Source organism: Barbus barbus (genome assembly GCF_936440315.1).
Source record: "Barbus barbus genome assembly, chromosome: 1".
Lineage (NCBI taxonomy): Eukaryota > Metazoa > Chordata > Actinopteri > Cypriniformes > Cyprinidae > Barbus > Barbus barbus.
Genome location: NC_136729.1, coordinates 43,545,877 through 43,567,770, shown reverse-complemented (window position 1 = coordinate 43,567,770; position 21,894 = coordinate 43,545,877). Strand labels below are relative to the sequence as shown.

General features: G+C 35.4%; 1 protein-coding gene across 1 annotated transcript in view; it reads left to right on the top strand.

Moving 5' to 3' along the window:
* LOC306867946 (PH domain leucine-rich repeat-containing protein phosphatase 2-like) overlaps positions 1–21,894 on the top strand; it is a gene marked incomplete at both ends in the record, with an annotated part of 64,677 nt that overhangs the window by 7,375 nt on the left and 35,408 nt on the right. Inside the window, one exon of the mRNA XM_079413902.1 lies at positions 5,403–5,536. Within this exon, the coding sequence (XP_079270028.1) occupies positions 5,403–5,536 (134 nt within the window). The remainder of the gene's footprint in view (positions 1–5,402; positions 5,537–21,894) is intronic.

Genomic DNA, 21,894 nt, shown 5'->3' with positions numbered 1-21,894 from the left:
CATTGTTTTATTTAGTTTAGTTCAAATTTAATAAGTACTCATTTTAAAAGAATGCTAAAGTGTGCTTTTTCACGTGTGTTTGTTTATAAATGTTTTTGTACCATGCAAACGTAAACACTTGGTTTTCTTTGATTATAATGTTGTTGTTGTGGATTGATCTACCTGTGAATAATACACAGATGAGATTTGTGTAAATTATGTGAATGATTTGTGAATATTGGAAGCATTGGTTAGAGCACGAAAATTATAAACACACAAAAAAAAGTTTTATTTTCTATTTATGTGTTGCTGATAGTTGATTTATGAAGCCTGACACATCTCGGTGTTTATGAAACAGAAACGGTAAAAATATTATACAGTGAATGAATTATAGTAACTCTTCTTATTACACGATTGTCTGAGATGCATGATTCTGATTGGTCTACTGCTACTTCTGTGCTTGAATATTTTCATTCGATGACCGCTAACTTATTTTTGCCAATGGCACTTTATTTCCAACTTTGCTGTAAATATATAAATTTATAAAAATAATATAAATTGTATAATGTTAATATAACTATATATTTGTAAATATATAAATTTATAAAAATAATATAAATTGTATAATGTTAATATAACTATATATTTGTAAATATATAAATTTATAAAAATAATTGAAATTGTATAATGTTAATATAACTATATATTTGTAAATATATAAATTTATAAAAATAATTTAAATTGTATAATGTTAATATTTACTTTATATAAATATATAGTTATATGAAATAATATAAACTGTATATTAAATAAGTAATATCATTTCAATCAATATTAAATTAAATATTCCCATTTTTATTCATTTATTAGGTAAGTAGCCTGGTAATGAGCTAGAAAATGTAGTCAGCTGATTATTATTGCAAAAAATATAATTTCTTTTTGTTTCTCTGCTAAAATGCGATTCTTTATGTATGCATGTATTTATTTTTATTTATTAGTTATTAATTTTTTACATTTATTTTTTAACTCCAGGTTTGCTATACTTTTTTTGTAGGGCTGCACAATTTGGCTTTTTTTTTCTTTTTTTTTTTTTTTTTCTTTTTTTGTGAATTAGATATCATTATTTTGATTATTTTTAAGTCTAAAATTTTTTTAATTCAAAAATTTTCAAATTATTTAAATGTAAATGCTTTTTTTTCATTTTTAAATCAATCATTTAAAATTTATTTATTTTTACAGTGCAACTGTAATACTGTCTTAATTTCTTCACTTTTGAACATTTTCGAAACAAATGACAGCATTTAAATCGAGTGACCTGTCCCTTTAAAATCATGACTTCCATAGTTTGAAAAAAAACCCACATTTTGAAAACAGTATGAACATTAGAAATAGTGCCTTAGCAACCGTTAACGATGAGTGCACAAGAGCAAAACGCCAGAATACGCAGGCGTTTGCAACACTCCCTGCACTGTGTGTGTGTGTGTGTGTGTGTGTGTGAGAAGGTGTATCTGACAAAGAGAGAGAAGCAAGTCATGCTTTCCCCTCTCTCTGCCCTTCTGGGAATGACTGGGCTGCGGCTGAGATGGCTGAAATCACATTATTTTTCAGGAAGCAGTCCAGCCCTGAGCTGAGGTAAAGCCAGGCGGCTAAGCTGAATTAGCTGTGAGGAGGCTCACAGGGACATCTGCTGATGTGTTTGTGTGTGTGTGCTTTCTATCCTCGTCTACTATTTATTTCACTTCAGGTAAGCAGCAAGAAACCATTAAATCCCTAAAGTGTCCTTGTCAGTTGCACTCTGCCTCTCAAAGCAAAGAGCAAAGCCGGGGCGACTGCAGAGTCGGGCTGCATGATTAGTCAAAATAAAAACAAATGCGCCATATGGCTTCATGCAATTAATAGCTGCAAAGGCAACTGAAATAAATGAATGCACTGCGTGTTTCAGAGGGAAGTGAGCGAGAGAGAGAGAGAGATGCAGAGCAGGGGATGTGAGGAACCATTGCTTTAGAACATTGATTTTGAAACTTGTGAATCTATTAGAATCATTAATAGATGAATAGATTTTTTTCCTGCATCTCTAGTTTTGACGGCATGGCAACAACTCTTCCTCTTCTCTAAAGCAGCGGGGGTGGGGTTTATGTAAATTTCCGGGAAGTAATTTGTTGTAGTCCTTACCAGCCGTATTTGTAGGCATTAAACTGCCATAATTTTAAAAGACACTATCTCCGTTTGCATTGAACTTTCAGTGTTTGCAGATATTGTTTACGCTCTAACAGCAACATTACACAGTAACTAAAGTTAAAAAAGTGAAATCACAATCAGCCACTCCTTTAATTTGGGAATTTACCATGCACTAACCATCTTCCCATACTTTTGGGAAGCGCTCATCAACAAGCCAGAATCTTTGAGGGCAAAATAAAAGCTCAGTGGTTTAACATTTGAAATGGAAGAAATTAAGGCATTCATAAATATCGTAATATTTATACAGTGTTTCCCCTACCATTATATTATTATTATTTTTTAAATGCTGTAAACCCAGGGAAAAACTGTTATAGTTCCAATATGCAATAAAATTATTATTTTGGTCACACTTTAGAATAGGCAACACTTGTTAACTCTTAACTATGACTTTTCCCTCAATAAATTCCTAATTTGCTGTTTATTAATAGTTAGGAAGGTAGTTGTTAGGTTTAGGTATTGTGTAGGATTGATTAGGGATGTAGAAAAAGGCATTAATATGTGCTTAATTAGTACTAATAAATGACTAATATTCAAGTTATATGCATGCTAATAAGCAACTAATAGATGTAACCGTAAAATAGTGTTACCATTATTTTTATTTACTTTTCTTAAATACCCAATTTAATTTTACATCAATATTACAACAGTATTTCTTATTGGCTTTTAGTAGATTTTATATTAGTATAAATAAAAATATTGTTATGTTGTAATTAGTGTTTTTGTTTTTATTATTGTATTATGTATCTTAAATACTTTTTATAGAAATTACAAAAAATATTTCTCTCTTTTTTAGTAATTTTTATATTTTTGTATATTAATGTACTACTGTTGTTTTTCTTAATATTTTTTGATTATACAGCAAAATGACAATTTCTATTGTTTTTATTTTAGTATTAATACAAAAAGAATAAATTCTTCTAATTATTATAGTGCTGTTTTTTTATTTTAATGCAAAATTATAATATATTTTTATTTTGAGTAATAATAATAATAATTTATTATTATTATTAAATACGGATTTTTTCTTTTACAGCTAAATTACAACTTTTTTTTTTTTTTTTTTTTTTTTTTAGTATTTATATTTTTATTTAAATAATAATAACAATAATTGTGCAGCCCTACAAACAAGGACAGCAAACCTTAAACTACAATTTCAGTTTTTATTGGAAAAATTGCAATTCGATATTTTTATTTTATTCCCCTCCCTCCCAAATTCTGCAGCCCTTCAGCAAATCTCCGTCTGCTGATTTGGGCCTCTGCTGTGAAGGTACGGTGCAGCCGACCCCTGCTCCGCTTCAACACAAGGACACCTGACAGGTCTGCCTGTGAGCATGTGATCGGAGCAGTTGCCAGGCTGTGGGTCACGCCGGCCTATCTGCTTCAGAGCGCCGCGAGGATCCGTTAACAGGATTAGAGCGGTGGAATGAGATGACGATTTAATCAGGGAGAGAAAGGCGGCGGCGCTGTGCGAGGTGGATGATTATGAGGCCGGACAGTTTTAATAAGAAGCAGGATGCCATCATGTCACGAACAGATGATCGAGTCAGATCAACAGACTGATTATTTGCTTTGTTTAAAGGGGATATTGTCAGACGTCATGAGCTCGGTGTGCTTTTGCTTTCAGCGCTTTAATGAATGTTGAGATATTGAGTTGGACGAGACGTGATCCCTGTGGATTGGGATATATTTTCTGTCAGGCGTGCTGGGAAAACACCCAACTCTGAGGGAGAGGCACTGCTGGAGGATGTTAGGACAGAGTCTGATCTTATCGAAACATCTGTGTGTTTTCACGCTTGTTCAGAGCTGGGATACTTGCGTAGGGCTGTGTGTTTCATGCTGACACTGTTCAGTACTTGTAATTTCCCACAGTGTGTACCAGTCTGTCCATATTATTACACTTTATCTTCCAGGAAAGTTGACCAAAACTATTAATGACTTCTTGTTTGACCTTGACTAAATGTCCCCACAAGTATAGTAACACTAGTAAATTTTGACCTTGTGGGGGCATTTTATTTTGGTCCCCGTGAGGAAATGGATACATTGCAAGGGCACATTCAGTACAATTTAAGTGTATTTCACAAGAGTTTTATGAGGATTGGTAGCTAAAATGAAAAATTTATGGCAGTATTTATGAAATGTCATTATATATCTGATTGCTCAATGTGCCCCAGTCAGTCAAAAATATACATTTTGAAAGTGAGCCTCACCATTTTGTACTCATTTGGTTATTTGGTAAAAACAAACACACATGGCAACAATTAATTGTTCGTATAATCTTTCATAATTTTAACATATTTAGAAATTTCTTATAGGAATAATTCACCCAAAAATGAAAATTTGCTGAATTTACACCTCCTCAGACCATCGAAAATGTAGATGAGTTTTTTTTTTCTTCATCAGATTTGGAGAAATTTATAATTTCATCACTTGCTCACCAATGGATGCTCTGCAGTGAATGGGTGCCGTCAGAATGAGAGTCCAAACAGCTGATGAAAACATCACAATAATGCACACCACTCCAGTCCAGCTGTGTGTTTGTAAGAAACAAACCCATCAAGACGTTTTAACTTCTTACCAAAATACGCATTCATAATCCATAATAACGCTTCCTCCAGTGAAAAAGTCAATCCCTGTTGTCCTTTCACATCAAAATCCACCCACAAATTGGTTTAGTACTGTTTTGGACTGTTTTCAATCGTGATCTGTGCAGATTTCTCTCCTGATTCAGACAAGACTACTTTTGTTTTTACAGGAGAATGCAATATTAATATTTTAGCTAGAAAACAATGGTTTGAAGTTAATGTCTTGATGGATTTGTTTCTTATAAACATGCAGGTTTTGTCTTCTCTAGATCTTAATTGGCCTGGAGTGGTGTGGATTGTGGTGTTTTTAATCAGCTGTTTGGACTCTCATTCTGACGGCACCCATTCACTGCAGAGGATCCACTGATGAGCAAGTGATGGACTGCTACATTTCTCCAAATCTGTTCTTCATCTTGGCCTGAGGGAGAATATATTTACAGCAATTTCATTTTTGAGTGAACTACTCATTTACAATGTTTTGTGAATCTGGCCCCTGGTTTTGTAAGACATCAGTTTCTGAAGTGTATTTGTCATTTGTTTATGATTTAGAGTGCTGTATTTCAGTTTGCTCTCAGCTCTGACTCTGGTCTCCTTCTGTTGTAGGAGGCTGGACCCCTCCGAGCGTCCTCTTCAGATGGTCTATGATTACCTGACTGCTATGGGCTATGAAGACCCGCTCCGTGTCCAGCAGGAAGCCGCCAACTCAGACCTTAGCTGCATGATCCGCTTCTACAGTGGTGAGTTGTGGGCCGTGGGAGGCCGCTTTCTGCGCTATTGACCAGACCAAAATCCCAGAGCTCTGTGAACACTTTGCTAGCTTTACAGAGCAAACTCTTCGAGTCCACCAGAGCTTTTTTGTTGTTTCGTATACACTCGAGAGGGAAGCTCTTGCACCATTTCTGTGACTGGGTGTAGTCAAATACTACTGCACGGGGTGCAAATCTGTGTTTTTGTATACAACGCCTTTTCCCTGTTCTCTCTTTGGCCTGACAGCTGTGGAATGAATAATGGGCTTTTTCTCGAGTCAGGCATCAGTGTGTGTCAACATCAGTGTTGAGGGGATTGTGTCCGATTCTGGCTCTTTCTCTTCAGTCACACAAAGGATGTCAATTAAGCTTTTGTTCCATCATCCATCATATACAAACCTCATCCTGATGATGTGATTGACTGCTTTTTTTGAGATTTTTTTGAAAAAAAAAAAAAAGCATCAGCAAAATGTTTTTCCTCCTTCCAACAAAGTACTGTGGCAGTGCCACAACGCAGTTGTATTAAATGATGCCATGGCATGTCCAAAACAAGGTATTACCGTAGTATCATATCCATATAACCATGGTTCTACCAAAAAATTGTATACCATGCCAAAAAAAATCATGTGGTGTGACCATAATGAATAAAAGTAATAATAATAAAATATTTATTTTAGTTTTTGGAGTGTCGCACCACATAAAAATTTACTTGGCTTGCCTTGTCATAAATTGGCCAATGTATGATGTATGTAGGAGGCTTATTGAACATGACACAAAATCACGAGGGTCTACAGAGTCCTCTCTGTCATGTCATTTCTTGGTTCCTGTAGCTTTAATGTGACATTGAATGGCAAATGAGTAAACCAGTGAGCGGTTTTGGCCACAGCTTCTACATAAATGTGTAAATCCTAAAGCAATGTCTGAGGCATGATGAATTCAGCTCAGTGTCGACATGAATGGACTTGATTACATGCAGCATTTTCCACAGTTTTGTCATAAATTTAAATATTGCGCAGTGAACATAACCAAAGATATTCTGGTACCTAGATATGTTTAAAAGAAACTATTATGAAGCATTTTCAGTAATTGAAATAAAAGCTGAAATAAAATATAAACAGAGGAAAAGCTTACACTATAAAATGATACATAGATGTATAGATAAAGAAATGTATTCCCTTACCTTCTCTGGGTATTAACAGCTCCTTTGAATCACATTTAGTCACTATTACCCATCCTTTTAAAATCCATTAGTTGTTTATCGACCCCCAGGACCACAAGGTAACTTCTTGGATGAATTGGATCTGCTGCTCTCAACCTTTCACGAGGATGGTACTCCCCTAGTTATGCTTGGAGACTTCAACATCCACCTAGATAAACCTCAGGCTGCAGACTTCCACACTCTGCTTGCCTCTTTTGATCTCAAGAGAGTGCTAACTACGGCTACTCACAAATCAGGCCATCAACTGGACCTTATTTACACACGACAGACGACACTGCTCTACTGATCATGTGCTGGCCTGGTTACTCCATTGCACACCTCAGATCACTTCCTCCTCACTCTTAACCTCAACATGGTTCCTGACACATCACATGTCATCTTTCGACGTAACCTACGCTCACTCTCACCCTCCCGGCTATCTGCTATGGTTTCATCTTCACTTCCTCCCCCTAAACAGTTGTCATCTCTTGACGCTAACAGTGCTACTGATACGTTCTGCTCCGCTCTTACATCTTGTTTAGACACTTTCTGCCCCTTGTCTTCCAGGCCGGCCCGTACCACTTCAGCCCCTTGGCTGTGAGATGTTCTCCGTGAACATTGTTCTAAGCTCAGGGCTGCTGAAAGGGTATGGCGCAAATCAAAAAATCCTACTGACCTTAATGTGTATCAGTCACTCCTCTCCTCTCCTTCTCTGCTTATGTCTCCACAGCTAAAAGGACATACTATCATAATAAAATTAACAATTCGTCTAACTCTTGCATGCTCTCCATTTTCCTCCCTCCCTTTATCCTCCTCCCCCTCCATCAACTCTTAACAGCTAGCAACTTTGCCACGTTCTTCATTAATAAAATTAAAACCATCAGTGCACAATTTTCCACACCACAATCTGTCAAGCGCATCTTACCAGCAAACATACACTCCCTCACATTCTTCTCTTCACTCTCTGAGGCAGAAGTCTCCAAATTCATCCTTTCTAATCATCCTAGTACTTGTCCGCTTGATCCTATTCCATCTCCTGCAGCCATTTCTCCTGCAGTTGTACCTTCACTCACTCACATCATTAACACATTTTAGAGAACTACAGTTTCCCTTCTTCTTTTCATTGCGCAGACATGATACGTGATCAGCGCGGTCCATTATGCTATATACCGAGTGAGAAGAAAATGCGTTGTTATTGTAATATTATGTGCTTTGTACTGTAATGTTTTCTCCCCGGTGAATGAGACATGAGGTAATCTGACAGTGTTGATGCCGCCTCTCATTGTGTCGCTGGTTAGCCTCTGGTCCATCATGCGCGTTCATGTGTTTTGGAGGAGGCGTGGCTTTGGAGAGTGATTTGCAGGGAGGATGGGATCTTATGCTTTCAAAGCTAGCTTGCTATTACTAGCCTCTCCGAAATCGCCTACCCTACCTTTTAAGCATGCGCAACAATAACGATGGATTATTGCATAATGGAAAGCTTTCATGAACTGCAATAAAATTCCCTGCGTATGGATGCATCCTCCATACTGTCCTTCCTGAGTGTATTTAAGCAGTGACTGTTAGATACAGACTATCTCTGGGTCTGAGTAACCCACGGCTCCCCTTGGTCCGGGCAGTGAGTAAATGCCCATCTGTCAGGGCCTCAGGGGAACGGAGACGTACCATTCCTCATCCTCAGGTCCTGTCAGGGCCTTGGTGGTGAGATGCAGTCCCGCACGTCCGCCTGATATATGGCCACGGAGTCTGAACGGATGACCTGCATCCTCCTCATTTATACGCTGTAACTGTGTTGACAGGTGAGACTTAGTGGAATAGAGTGCTGTGTGTTCTCTGTCCTAAAACCGTCCCAACATCTCAGAGGTGAGGAAGACAATCAATATTGTATAGTTTGGTAATGGTACTTTATCACAATGTTGCATTGATCTACCGACGCCAGCTATTGATTTTCAGTTGTTCTTATTTTACATTGCAAGGCTTTATTGTTTCTTGGGTATCACAAAACACACAGCTTTTGAAATGGGGCTGATGATGCAATGGATGAGAATAAATAAAATCCTATTTGTGACTATAATAATAATATCAGCACACCCCCAGGTGCTGAATGCTGTACACGCATATTTGTCTCATTCACTAGTGTTATTATGTAATAATGATATTTAATTTACCTGTAATTTACAGATTTCAGACCCAGATGAAATTTATGGATGGTTTTTCTCAGCTGGTTTGGTTGGAAATCTGGTGCAGGTTGGATTTGAACTGGTACGATATGTACTGCAGTGTTATCAGTAGCTGAAAACGTTATGAAATTAAACTAAATATTAATAAACAATGACAAGGAAAGACTGACAGTATGTGAGCAAATGTAAGTTTACATAATTTTGATCAAAAATACTTTTAATTTCTTTTAGATGTAAAACAATTACTCGAGTATGATATCACTTGTGAAAAAGAAGCGTGTTTAATTGGGTTAAATGTGCACTTGTGTACTTCAAATCTTTTTTTTTTTTCTTTTTTTTGAAACCATACTTGCAGGTAATATTAATAAAATAAAAGACCACTTAAGTGTACTTTACTTTGAGTACACATTCATGGGCATTTCTTAACTAATTTAAGTATACTTTTATATGATAGTGTGGTGATTGCCCAGGTGAAAAACAAGTGCACTTCCATAATGCACTTAAAGTGCTCTATTTTCGCGCACTAATTTTGTACTTAATACACTAAAAATGATCCTTTAGTACTCCTTAAGATCATCTAAGTGTACTCAACTGTGCTATTTTGAGACACCATGAATATGAACTAAAATGCACTTTTAGCATACTATCTTTGTATTTAAAAAATGTATTTAGCTACCACTTGTAGTACACTTGAACCCATCTTTCATACACTAGTACACTCAAGTGTACTACAAGTGGTAGAGGAGTACTAAAGGATAATTTTTAGTGTATTAAGTACAAAATTAGTGCGCGAAAATAGAGCACTTTAAGTACATTATGGAAGTGTACTTGTTTTTCACCTGGGTGGGGCGGGGCGGAGAGCCGTGGGAACGGAGCGAGGCCGGTGGAGTTAATGATAATGAGCGACACCTACGACACTCACCGGTCTCGAGTCCCACGGAGGAGCTCCGGAAGGATAAAAGGAGGAGTGACGACAGTGGAAGACGAGAGCGGACCAGGCCTGGACTTTATTTTGTGTTTTGTGTGCGGCAGTCGTCCGTGAGGGGTTGCCGCTTTACTTTTACGTTTGTTTATTTTGATTATTAAATTGTATTTAAATGTTTGCCGGTTCCCGCCTCCTCCTTCCCGACCTACAAACTTTGTTACAGATAGTAATGAATCAAATTGCAACTTAAGTGTACTTAAAGAGTGCACTATTCGTGATTGTTTCTAAACACACTTAGGTAGACAAAAGTGTTATTCAATATTACTTTTTTTTTTTTAAATGAACTAAATTATAATTTGATCATTATAAATGTGTAATTATAAAAACAGTTTAATGAAATTTCAAGTATATTTTATTTTACCATAAATGCCTGAGTACATTCAGCAGTACACTTTAACTGTATTTCCAAGACAATAGAAGTAATTATGAAATTGCATATGTACTTAAGTCCTACTTAAGAAAAAATATAAACTTGCACATATATCCGTGCACACACTTTTTTTTTTTTATAAAAACAATAATAATTTGCACTTGTAATCTTTAATCAAAAACATTAACCTTCCCTCCTTCCTTCAACGACATTTCTTCTCTTCGTAATGTAAGACTTGAAAAAGGGGTTGGACTATATTGACTGTCCAATGACCAGGTTTTTAGCACAGGTGATCTGATCAAACATAACACCGAATCCGCCTTTTTGTTCAACAAACAAACCAGACAGGAGAGTAGATTGACGTCAGTAGAGGCAAACTTGAAAATGGTGCATTGACGTTCTTCTGCTGTTGAGTCAACATACCATCATTCATGCGTTTCATGCTATAACTAGCAGGAAGAGATCAATTCCCATTTGAACCGCTACAACTGAGGCACTAAAGTGATCTGTCACCTTAAAGAGCTCAAAATATTTGTTTGAATTTCTTGAAAAAATTACAATTTAAAAGCTGAGACTTTAATACCAAGAGTAACCTGCTCTGTCTTGTCTGTCAGCGCACTGTCGGTGTCCTCTTTGATCTGCGATTTGTATTTTTCACTGATTGAAGATGTGTAACTTTAGAGCGCAATCACCTCAGTTCAAGCAGCATGTGAACAGATCATCTCTTTCTCTTTACTACTAGTTATAGCATGAAATAAGCATGACTGAACATTAGAGTTATGTTGTCTCAAATGCAGAAAACCGACAAGACACCATAGTCCACCGACGTTAATCTAACTCTCCTGTTTGGGTTGTTTGTCAGAGAAAATGGCTGATTTGGCATTATGATTGGTCAGATCACCTGTCAATCAAACTCCCAGCGAAGGTTGAAATCCCGTCCTACATTCCAGAAGCCATTTCACTCTGATATACGTCACAAGAAGTAAGAAAAGACTATAGCAATTTCTGTTTCATGCCGACTTTAAAGGGATAGTTCACCATTGACTTCCATTGTTTGGAAAAAATACTATGGAAGTCAATGGGGACCAGCAACTGTTTGGTTACTAACTTAACAAAATATCTTCTTTTGTGTTCAATAGAAAAAAGAAATTCATACAGGTTTGGATCAAAATGAGGGTAAATAAATGAGGAAAAAAAAAAAAATTATATATATATATATATATATATATATATATATAAATATAATTATTATTATTATTTTTTTTTTGGGAGAATTATCCCTTTAAGTCCAAAAACTTTTCATTCAATTCACACTTAAGTATATTCTATTAAAAATATATATAATTTCCATAAGTACTCTTTTTCAAAGTATAAGTCCACTATTTCACAAGGGATTTAAGGGACTGTATCTTTTCCCAAGGACGTGTGCCTGCAGAAGAGAGCGCAATTACAATTGAAGCAGCCATTGTGTTGAGTATGATTTGCATCATGTTATGTACCAGAATAAATAGTGAGTGAACAGATGAGAGCTGCAGCCTAGGCGAAACCTTTTGCTTTTCTGTTTGTTTTTATGCCTCCAAATCTCATCGTGTAAGATGATAGACCATCAATGCAGAGCAGAGTGAATTTGAGGTGTCAATCATGATCCAGCCTGACCAGTTTCATAAATGCTCATTTTATCTCTTTGTATAGGCAACAACATAAAATATATGTTTGTATGTTGATGTTAACAACAAATTAGTGTGTATGTATTGCGTTCATCTGTGTTTTTATCTTTGTAAGGCATGTTATTGTGTAATTGTTCCCAGCAAATGGTTCAAGGTACAGTGCAGCTGCGAAAAAATGGAAAGCTCCTAACAAAATATTAATGTTGTTGATATTTTTAATGTATGCAGGGATCTGTTATGATTTCCTCTAGTACACCAGATAGCTTCAGGGATTTATTTAAATTGATATAGTGACATGTTATGTATGCGTGCATATTTTGTGTTATTTGGGAGAGTGAGCAAGTGTGTGTATATATGTGCTCATAACCACTATGAATCCCTATTGAATCAATGTGAGAGTGCCAGAAGACTGTTGGAGAGAAATGAGTTTTAATGGTATTGTAAGCCCTTAGCTTTTAAGCGTTTCAGTCCTGATCACGTCACATCCTATCTGTGATGTTGTAAAATGTCTTGCTGTAGATGATGTCATAAATTTTAAAGCTATGCCTCTGTATCTAGGGAATATCTGATTTCAGGAATGGTGTTTGATGGCTTGTTAAAGGAAGCAACAGTTGAGTGGCTGCTGTATTCTGTGCACTTTTTGACTAAATTTTGCCAAGAAAGTGAGAGAGATTGCTGTCCTCACAGTGAGTTAAATGCTGGCCAGAGCCTGTGAGAACTTGTGGGAAAAACACACATCCAGAGCCAGCTCAGAGTGTGTGAAGAGCTACGGACAAACACTCAGTCAGTGGACTTCAGAGTAAAAGACGCCATTTCTTTGATAATCTGGACAGAAGTTGCTCAAAATAAAGCTTCAGAAGGAGTTTTTCACAGCAATGCCATAGAAGAACCATTTTGGGTTCCACAAAGAATTAACAAGTTCTTAAAAGAACCTTTTTTTAGCTTTAATCTGAAGAACCGTTTTCCAATATAAAGAACCTTTTGCATGACTCCACGGACTTAAATCTTCATGAAACCACAGATGCCAATAAAGGAGCTTTATTTTTAAGAGAGTATAGGGCTGGGTGGAAAATATCCACCGGATCTCACAAGAAAACGTTAACTAAGAGGTGGCGATTTCACATCAGTCTGTACAGTTTGATTACTTTGAAAACATACTTAAACATATCTATCAGTGGGGCGTTGCAATATCAGATGAAACGGAGGAGTAAAATCTTTATGCAAATTACCCACCAATTTGCCACAATGTTAAGTAGTTACGAATTGTCAAGTGTGTTGAAATATCAATCTCCTTGTTTTAATCGATCTCCATTTTAAAGAGGACATTGATTTAAATATTCTTTTTTTTCTCGCTTTTTTGCATTTAGTTTCTGGCATGTCTGCCAGCTCAGAAAAGCTGTAAAAAAAACACAAGCAGTTTGTTATGAACTGTCTGAGTCTGAAACGGTCATCCAGCGAGCTGTTTCAGTTTAAAACCGGTTGCTATGTGGATTTGAATAAGACAACCTCAGAGCCATATATGGACATACATGCATCCCATTCAATAATCGCAATAAGCTTTGTGCTTTGTAACTTTTGATAATAAACTGTCTCAGATTTCAAATTCTCATCCCAAACGTCGAACAGTACATGTGGTTTTGATGCTTTTTAAAGTGCTGTCACAGATCGCTGTAGTGCCTCAGTTCAAGCGGCACATGAACCGATAATTTCTTCCTCTTTACTACTAGTTATAGTGCGAAATAAACATGAATGAATGAACATCAGAAAGTTTAGCTTACTGAAGTTATCTCATCATGTTTTAATAGCTAGGGTCACAGAATGTTACATTTTCCTCACAAAAGTCATTTCAAAGAACTCTTAGAGAGGCGATTTTGGCAAAAAATATATTCTCTATTATATATTATTTATATTTTTATCTGTTAATGATGCTGAAATGCATGTTTGAATTGATCTGTCCTGAAATAAGTTATGACAGACAAGTCTTTTTTTTCTTTCAACATATTTCAAAACCACATTGGAATTAGAAACCTAATCTTTAGAATGAAAGATGCAAAATAAATTTGCAGTTTAAATGTTTGTATACAACTTGAGTGTTTATACACTGTAAAAAACTTGCAACTTGCTGTATGTTTTTACATTACCTCATCAAAATAAGTCCAGTTTGATTTTTCAAGTAGGTTTAATGTAATTCAAGTTGAAATAGGATTTTTTTTTTTTTTTTTTTACGGGTTAACCTGTATAATTTAGTTAATTTTTTTTTTTTAATTCACATGTACCTGAAATATTTCTGAATGATTCAGTATCATATTGATTCAAATTGAGAGCTTTTTGAGAGAATCATGAAATCTTTCCCCATACCCAGCCCTTGTTCATTATATGCGTATACTTGCATCTGCACCATTTCAATCTTAGTACTTCACTATTAATGGACAGAAAGTTACTAAATTAATTCAAACTCAAAAATTATACTTTTCACCTTTTAAAATGCTGTTTTCTTCTGCGCAGATGTTCTTAAAATTCTTCTGAAGAATTAGAGTGTTTGAGTACAGTATATTTTTCCCCGTCAAAACACATTAGCCAGTTTCCTCAGTCCTCTCCCTCTTTTAAGAAATCCTGCCGTGGTCATGGAACAATCTGAGGGAGTGAACATCGCTACATGCTGACTCAAGAGACACTGAAGGCAAAAACAGGCCCTGAGGTCTGGACTGGTCCTGCGTGCTCGGGTGTTTCTGTGCAGTCGTTACTGCTTTTTTTGCTCTAAAGTCCCTCTTGAAATGGAATCCACTGGCTGTTGCTGTGGCTTTGCAAAAATAAATCATCTGCGGTGCTGGATTTAGCCACTAATGAGGTATTGATCTGCGAGGAGCCTTAACTTTTCAGGGGGAAGTAGATGGAGAAACTGTGAGCTGAGACCAGCTGAGACCTGTCTGGAGGACATGCAAACATATTCAGTGTTTTGCTGAATTATAAGTCTTGACATTTGTTTGAAATAGAAAATATTAAGGTGAATCTGAAAAATCAAGAAAGCTGGTTGGGAATCTAAAAACAAGAATTTGAGAGTAATTATATTCCCAATCACACATGTGAAACTCTGTGTTTGTCATATCAATAACTATCCTCTGTGACTGCACGTCATCCACATATGAGAGTCTTATAGATTCGTTAATGTATCTGCATAAATCATTATCACCACTATTAAATTGGCCATTATTAGAGTGATTTACTTTTAAACTAAAACAAAGTTTTTTATATACTATTATAATATTTGTTAATTTTAAATGAGCTTATTTTAGGTTTTATTTAGCTTCATTTTATGTGCATTGCCTTTGTTTTTGCTTTTTTAATTTCTTTACTTTCAGCTTTAATAAATTTAATATTTAGCTTTAATTTATTCAGCTTTATTTCAGTTAAACACAATAGTTTATAGTAGTGCTGTCAAACGATTAATCGCATAAAATACGTTTTTGTTTGTATAATGTGTGTATGCATATATAAATACACATACATACAGTATATATTTAGAAAATATTTACATGTCTATATTTATATTCATATAAATTATATTATAAATATATGTAAAATATAAACAGCATATATTTGTCTGAAATATATACATACACACATATTATGCAAACAAAAACTTTTATTTTGGATGCGATTAATTGCGATTTAATCGTTTGACAGCACTAGTTTATAGATGGATAATAGTTTATAGATGGTAAACAATAACAACAAAAAAATCTGGTATTTAGTTTGATTAGAGGAGACATTTGATAGAATAAAAATGAAGGAAATTAAAGTAATTGTAATGGTTAAACTGTTACTTACTGCACCAAAATTATTTTTAACATCATAGTTGCTGTTTTAATAAAGCAAAATGGAATGTACCACATATTACTATATTCATGATATTTCTGTATGTGGAAAAACCTATAACGATAGTATATTATGGCGCTTGAGTCTGTGGTCTGATGAGTGATCCGAGGCAAATACAACCCATTTGGCAACAAACGTGCTTGTTAATAATGTAGCTGTTCTCTCTTTGTTATTGAGATCAGTCTTTTGTAGAGAATTAATAAATTCAAATTTAATGCATTTGCAGGAAATAGGAAGTAACAGCAACACTACTAGTATTAACGCATGTATTTTTAACTTGAGACATTATAGTAATGGCTGCTAGTATTTGTCACGTTTTAGTTGCATGTATTGCGTCATGGCATTAATTAGCTGCAAAACTCATAAAAAGGGGAAAAAATAAATGGATGTGTCCCATTATTCATAACTAGAGTGGTCATGGGGGTTCGAGTCCCTCAGGAAGGCAGTTGTACAGTCCCTTGACATGTGTACTAATAGTTTGAGTCTTCATATTCAAGATCACTGTGCTTTTCTGCTTAAAAAGGATTGGTGTTCAATTTCCTCTCTGTCCCGATGAAAATGCCTCAAAGTCCATCACTTGTGTTACATTATGTGTTTATTATTAGTGGGGCTTCACGCTGAGTCCTGAGTAAACCTGTACTTCCGCCCCTACTGGTCTCCCTGTGAGCCGGCTCAATCTATGCTATGTTATATGGGTTAAACAAGCACACCCATTCATCTTTTCTCTATACGGGGGATGTTATTTCTGAGCTCTGCAGGAGTCTGATCATTTCAAGACTTTGTTCTTTGATGGAGGCCAAACTCTTTGAAGCTGGACATTGTTGAACCCCAATGAAAAAAGTTTTGTTTAGTTTTTTCTGTCAGAATTTTGCAATGAGAAAGTGACTTAAAGGTTGATTTGCAGGGTTACAAAACATAAAGCACAATTTTTGAGGCAATAACACGCATGCTGTATTTTTTTTTATTTTAAGGTGTAATTTATTTAATTTTGGCATTGTTTTAGACTTATTATGGGATGGAATGTGTCAGATGCACACTAGATTTCAACATGTTGTTCATGAAATGTTACTTTTTCTGCCAATAATAATTGGCATGGTCTGAAAGCAGGAGTTGCATTTGTGCCCTGGCGTCATGCTTGCAATAAAGTAAAATTAAATACTAAAATAAAATATTAATAATTTTTTGTTTAAGTGATAATGTATGGTCCTGTTGCACATAATGGAAGACAATAATAGCACATTATTTTATTTTTCATATTTTTATTTCGGTCTATTTTGTACTTTTTTATATGTTTGAAATCATTAAGTGAATTAAGTGACGTGGATGTGTCAGATTCACATTAGACTATTATTTATAATTAAAGCTAAAACTAAGCCATAAAAAGCATTTTTGTTACTTTGACATTTTATTTACTGAAATAAAAGATATAAAAAATACATTTTTATTTTAGCTAGTTACCAAGTCAGCAACTCTTGTTATTGTTAGTTGAAGTACTAAAATAACTAAAACGAATTACACAAAAACTCAAAACTCAAAACTATATTGACATATTAACAAAAATGATAAAAAGCTCACAGAAAACTTAAAATAATATATACTTAAAATTCAATCTAAATCAAAATATTAACAAAATCTATAATAGTATATCAATGATATTAAATGTCAACACGCATATACTGTATGTCTGCAGGTGATTTTTATGGTGTATGGTTACCACATGCGGCCAGTCACGAATCTAGATGCGGCCCACCATGCTGAATGTTACAGTCTATGTGCTGAACACAATTAAAAAATAACTTTCAGTTTTACAATTCATTTTAGTTTTTACGTTAATTTATAAATGTACTAAACAAATATAAGCTATAATATGTAAAATTTTGTTTTTCATTTATTATTTTCAGACATGAGTAGACCTATGTACTCACGTAGGCCTAATTAATGTTACGCATTTTTAACGAACACTTACAAGCACGCACTTTGGCAGAATTCAATTCAAATAGTCATCAGCAGCCATTAGTTCTGTAAAATCGCAACTTCATTGTGCTGTTACTCCTTTCAAGCAGAATTTCACAAAATTGGTCCGCTCCCAACAGCATCAAGTGTTTTATTAACGGTGACTAGAACTATTTTTCAATAAATGTAATCGTTTAGATATCATAATATTTAGGCTATAAATAATATTATAAATCTGGCTGGTTTGTGTTGATGACGTAATATGTAAATGACATGCGTGTGGCCCGTGAGACTTGCACTTGGACCATAGTGCGGCCCGGTGGAAAAAAGGTTGAGAATCACTGGTTTAGGGCCACATCACTTGACTTCATTTGCACATTTTGTTTACACATATAGATATGCTATATATAAATCTGATGTGCCACTCCTGTGCTATATGCAAATGTAACTTCCCTGATAATGCTGATGTTGTGCTGCACTTGGCTTGTAAAAACAGAAAACAAGAGGCGGCTAAAGTTGCTGTAGTACAAAAGGCAATGGCTGTTAAACTGTAATTAAAAAAAAAAAAAAAAAGTAAATAAAACAGATTATTGGAGTTACAAGAAAATACTATGTGAGCGTATTTAATTTAAAGTTTCTTGCAGTTTCTTTGTAATTATTTGTAAAATTTACTAGCAGTTTCTGAGTGAAAATAGTTTCAACAATTTTTTTTTTTCCTGTGTATGTGCCACTTTTTTTTTTTCTCTGGACTCTAAGGCTACATTTACATGACAACGATGTAGTCAAAAACAGAAAAGTTTTTCCCTTAAGTTTTAAAAAGTTTCACGTATACACGACAACGTTTTCAAAACGATTCGCGTTTACACACATCCGCGAAAATGGCCAAAAACGCTGTATTACGTATGCCAGGCCAGTAGTTGGCGCTGTCACCTTGTTAGTAAACAGTACCTGTAGGGAAATGACGATTATATAATGCATCTCCGCTGTTGGTTGTAATATTGGTGAAGTAAATCCACACTTTGCTGAAGAAGCGTTAGCAAACTCAAGCAGCAACAACAGTACCATGTACTCCGCCATTGTTGTGAGTTTGTTCGCGCTTGCCTTTAAAATCAACACGTACTACGCACATGTCTACATACCTAACATGTACTACGCACGCGCATGTCACCGTTTTCAAAGATTCCCGTATTTGGGTGTTTACACGGAAACGATATCGGTGGCGTTTTCAAAAACTTGCACTTTGAAACCCGTTTTCAAAAATAGTCAATAGTCATATTTTATTCAAAAATAAAATATAGAAAACAGTCCCCAAAACACTGTTGTCATGTAAACGAACAGTCAAAACGTATAAAAAGGCATAATAAGTTTCCCGCTGAAAACGTTGTCTGGTAAACGGTCCCTAAAGGTCTTTGCACACGGAGTATGACATTTTTGCACGTTAAAAAATAGGGATGCACGATATATCGGCCACCATATCGTTATTGGCCGATAAATGGTAATTTTTGTTAACGTTAACGTAAAATATGGCCGATATATTAAAACCGATAAATTGTGCATTATTTCATGCAGAGGCGGTTCAGATGCGCACTGTTCGCCATGGATTTTAATTGCTTTGAAATATTATTGGAATCACTTCGAAAAGGAAAATACAGTGAAGTGCAACATGTACAGGGCAAGTCTGTCATATTATAATGAGAACATTACTGTAAAATAATTAATGGAATCTTTGTGCGTCCATGTTTTAATGTGCTGTTACTGGAAGAGCGCATCCACAACGCTAGCACAGTTAAGTTTGCTTGTGCATTTGCAGCCTTTTGTGCAACTATAGGTTGTAATGTTGTGTTTATTTTATGCATCTATATCTGATTTATCTCATAGGCTTATAGAATTCGTTTGGTTAAGCTAATAGAGCGTTAATAGAGCACTTCAGTTTGCCGGTGATCATCTTTAGCTCAGTGCATGCAGCTCAAACAGCAGCGCACAACATTAATAACTATATGATTGGGACTATCCTATATAAAATATTATAATAAGAACGCTATTATTATAGGCTAAAGCATTTTTTTGGTTTAATTTGTCGTGTTTCAGCGGTTGTTGCGGGAAGAGCGCATCCACATCAGAAGTTACACATTCTGGTTAGCACATAATTTAGTTCGAGTTCACTTGTGCATTTGCGCCTTTTTGTACATACAGTTTGTAATATTATGTTTATGTTGTATGAATAGCTGATTAATCTCATATATGATGCGTTTCCTTTAATAAAATAAGCTGCTAGCGAAGCGCTTCATTCCAGCTCTTCAGTTTCAGCGCACGCAGCTCGAGCAGCAATGCACAACATTAATAACAATGACTGGGACTATCATATATTTAATATTATAATAAAACGTTGTGAATTATTTGGTTCAATTTGTCGTGTTAGCGCTTAATATAGTTCAAGATCACTTGCGCATTTGCGTCTTTTTGTGCATATATAAGTTATAATATTATGTTTGTTGTATAAATAATAAACACTTCAGTTTACCGGTATTCATTCAGCTCTTCAGCAGCGCATGAAGCTAAAACTGCGTGCTGCTATTTGAAACAGTGGTATTAATTTAAGATACTACTTTTTCAAAATTATTGACATTAATAACAATATCCACCACTTTTATTTTTATCTTATTGTTTTCATCAAAAATATGGTTTAAATAAAATAATTTAGTTGTCGGTGTGATGCTATTCCGTTTAATTTATCCATGGCACATGATTTCAAATTTTTATTATTTAGTTTTTTTACATGTAACATTAAGAAATGTTGTTCAGTGACTTGTTTGCATTAAGCATTGTTTTATTTATTTGTAGGCTGCTTTGTTAGATTTATGTTGAAGTGTTTAATGGCCAGACTTTTTTTGTAATCAGGGTCTCAAATGTAATAAAAATTTGGATATAGATTTATCGGCCAACATATCGGTTATCGGCTTTCATTTATGAAGAATTATTGGTTATTGGCCAAAATGTTCATATTGGTGCATCCCTATTAAAAAATAAATACGACCTCACATTTTGTCAATCACGTTTACACACTGCCTCCGAAACTTTTGTCCATCATAAAAAAAAATGTAGTCCATTTGGGAGGACTAAAGTTTGCAAATGTGGCCTAAACATTCAGATGCATTTACACTTGGCGAAGCGTCTGAAATTAAGGGTTTCGTGGCTCTCTCACTCTTTCTCTCATGGCAGGACCAGTAACAGCATCATCAAGTGTAATATCTGCTGGAGGCATGAAGGCCAGGAGTAGATGAATGGGTTTACCGTGGGCTTTTCTTGTGTGGGCGAGCCATATCTTTGCTGTCTGGCAGCCACTATACAGCTGAAGATTGACTTCCAGGATTGCCTGATTGAAGGACATTTAGGCGTCCTCCACTACCGAAGGCTTTCATCTCCTCTCAGACAGGCTCTTCTCCTGCAATTACGAAGGATTCTTGCATGTAATTGAGCGTTGGCTTGTTTACCACATGGAAAGCGTATCGCTTTGGCCTCTAATGTATCTCAGTGCATTATCACTCAGTCACAGTGTTGTTCTATTAGTGGAGATTCAGAAGGAAAGTGTATTTCGTTTCTGCGGTCTTGTGGCTTGTACAGTTTTAGTCTCTCTGTCCGTGTTTTTCCAGATCGCTCACGATGATGTCAGACAGCTGAGCTCACTGAGATTTAGCACGCTAGGATAGACTCATCTTTGTACAGTCACTCATATGTCATGGGTCATGTGATTTCCTAGCACCTCTGGTTGAATGATGGGAATGCAATCATATGATGTTACAATTATTGTCAGGTGAAATATGTCCATCCCTGCATATCTGCGTTAGATTTCCATGATAATATAGAAGTAAATGCACCCTGCATATTTAAGAAGTGCTTGCTGACACCCTTCTTGATAGACGAATACTTTTATACGAAATTGATGTAGGCTACACACAGTTATGTTTTCAGAGCTGGACAAAACATCTGATATATCGAAATAGATCTGTGCATTAGTGTGAATGCAGCCTGTTAAAGCTGCCACTGTCTATGATCTCATCAGTAATAATCAAACGGCAATAATGCTGAGGAAAAAAAGAAAAACCCATAACTATTGTCTGTA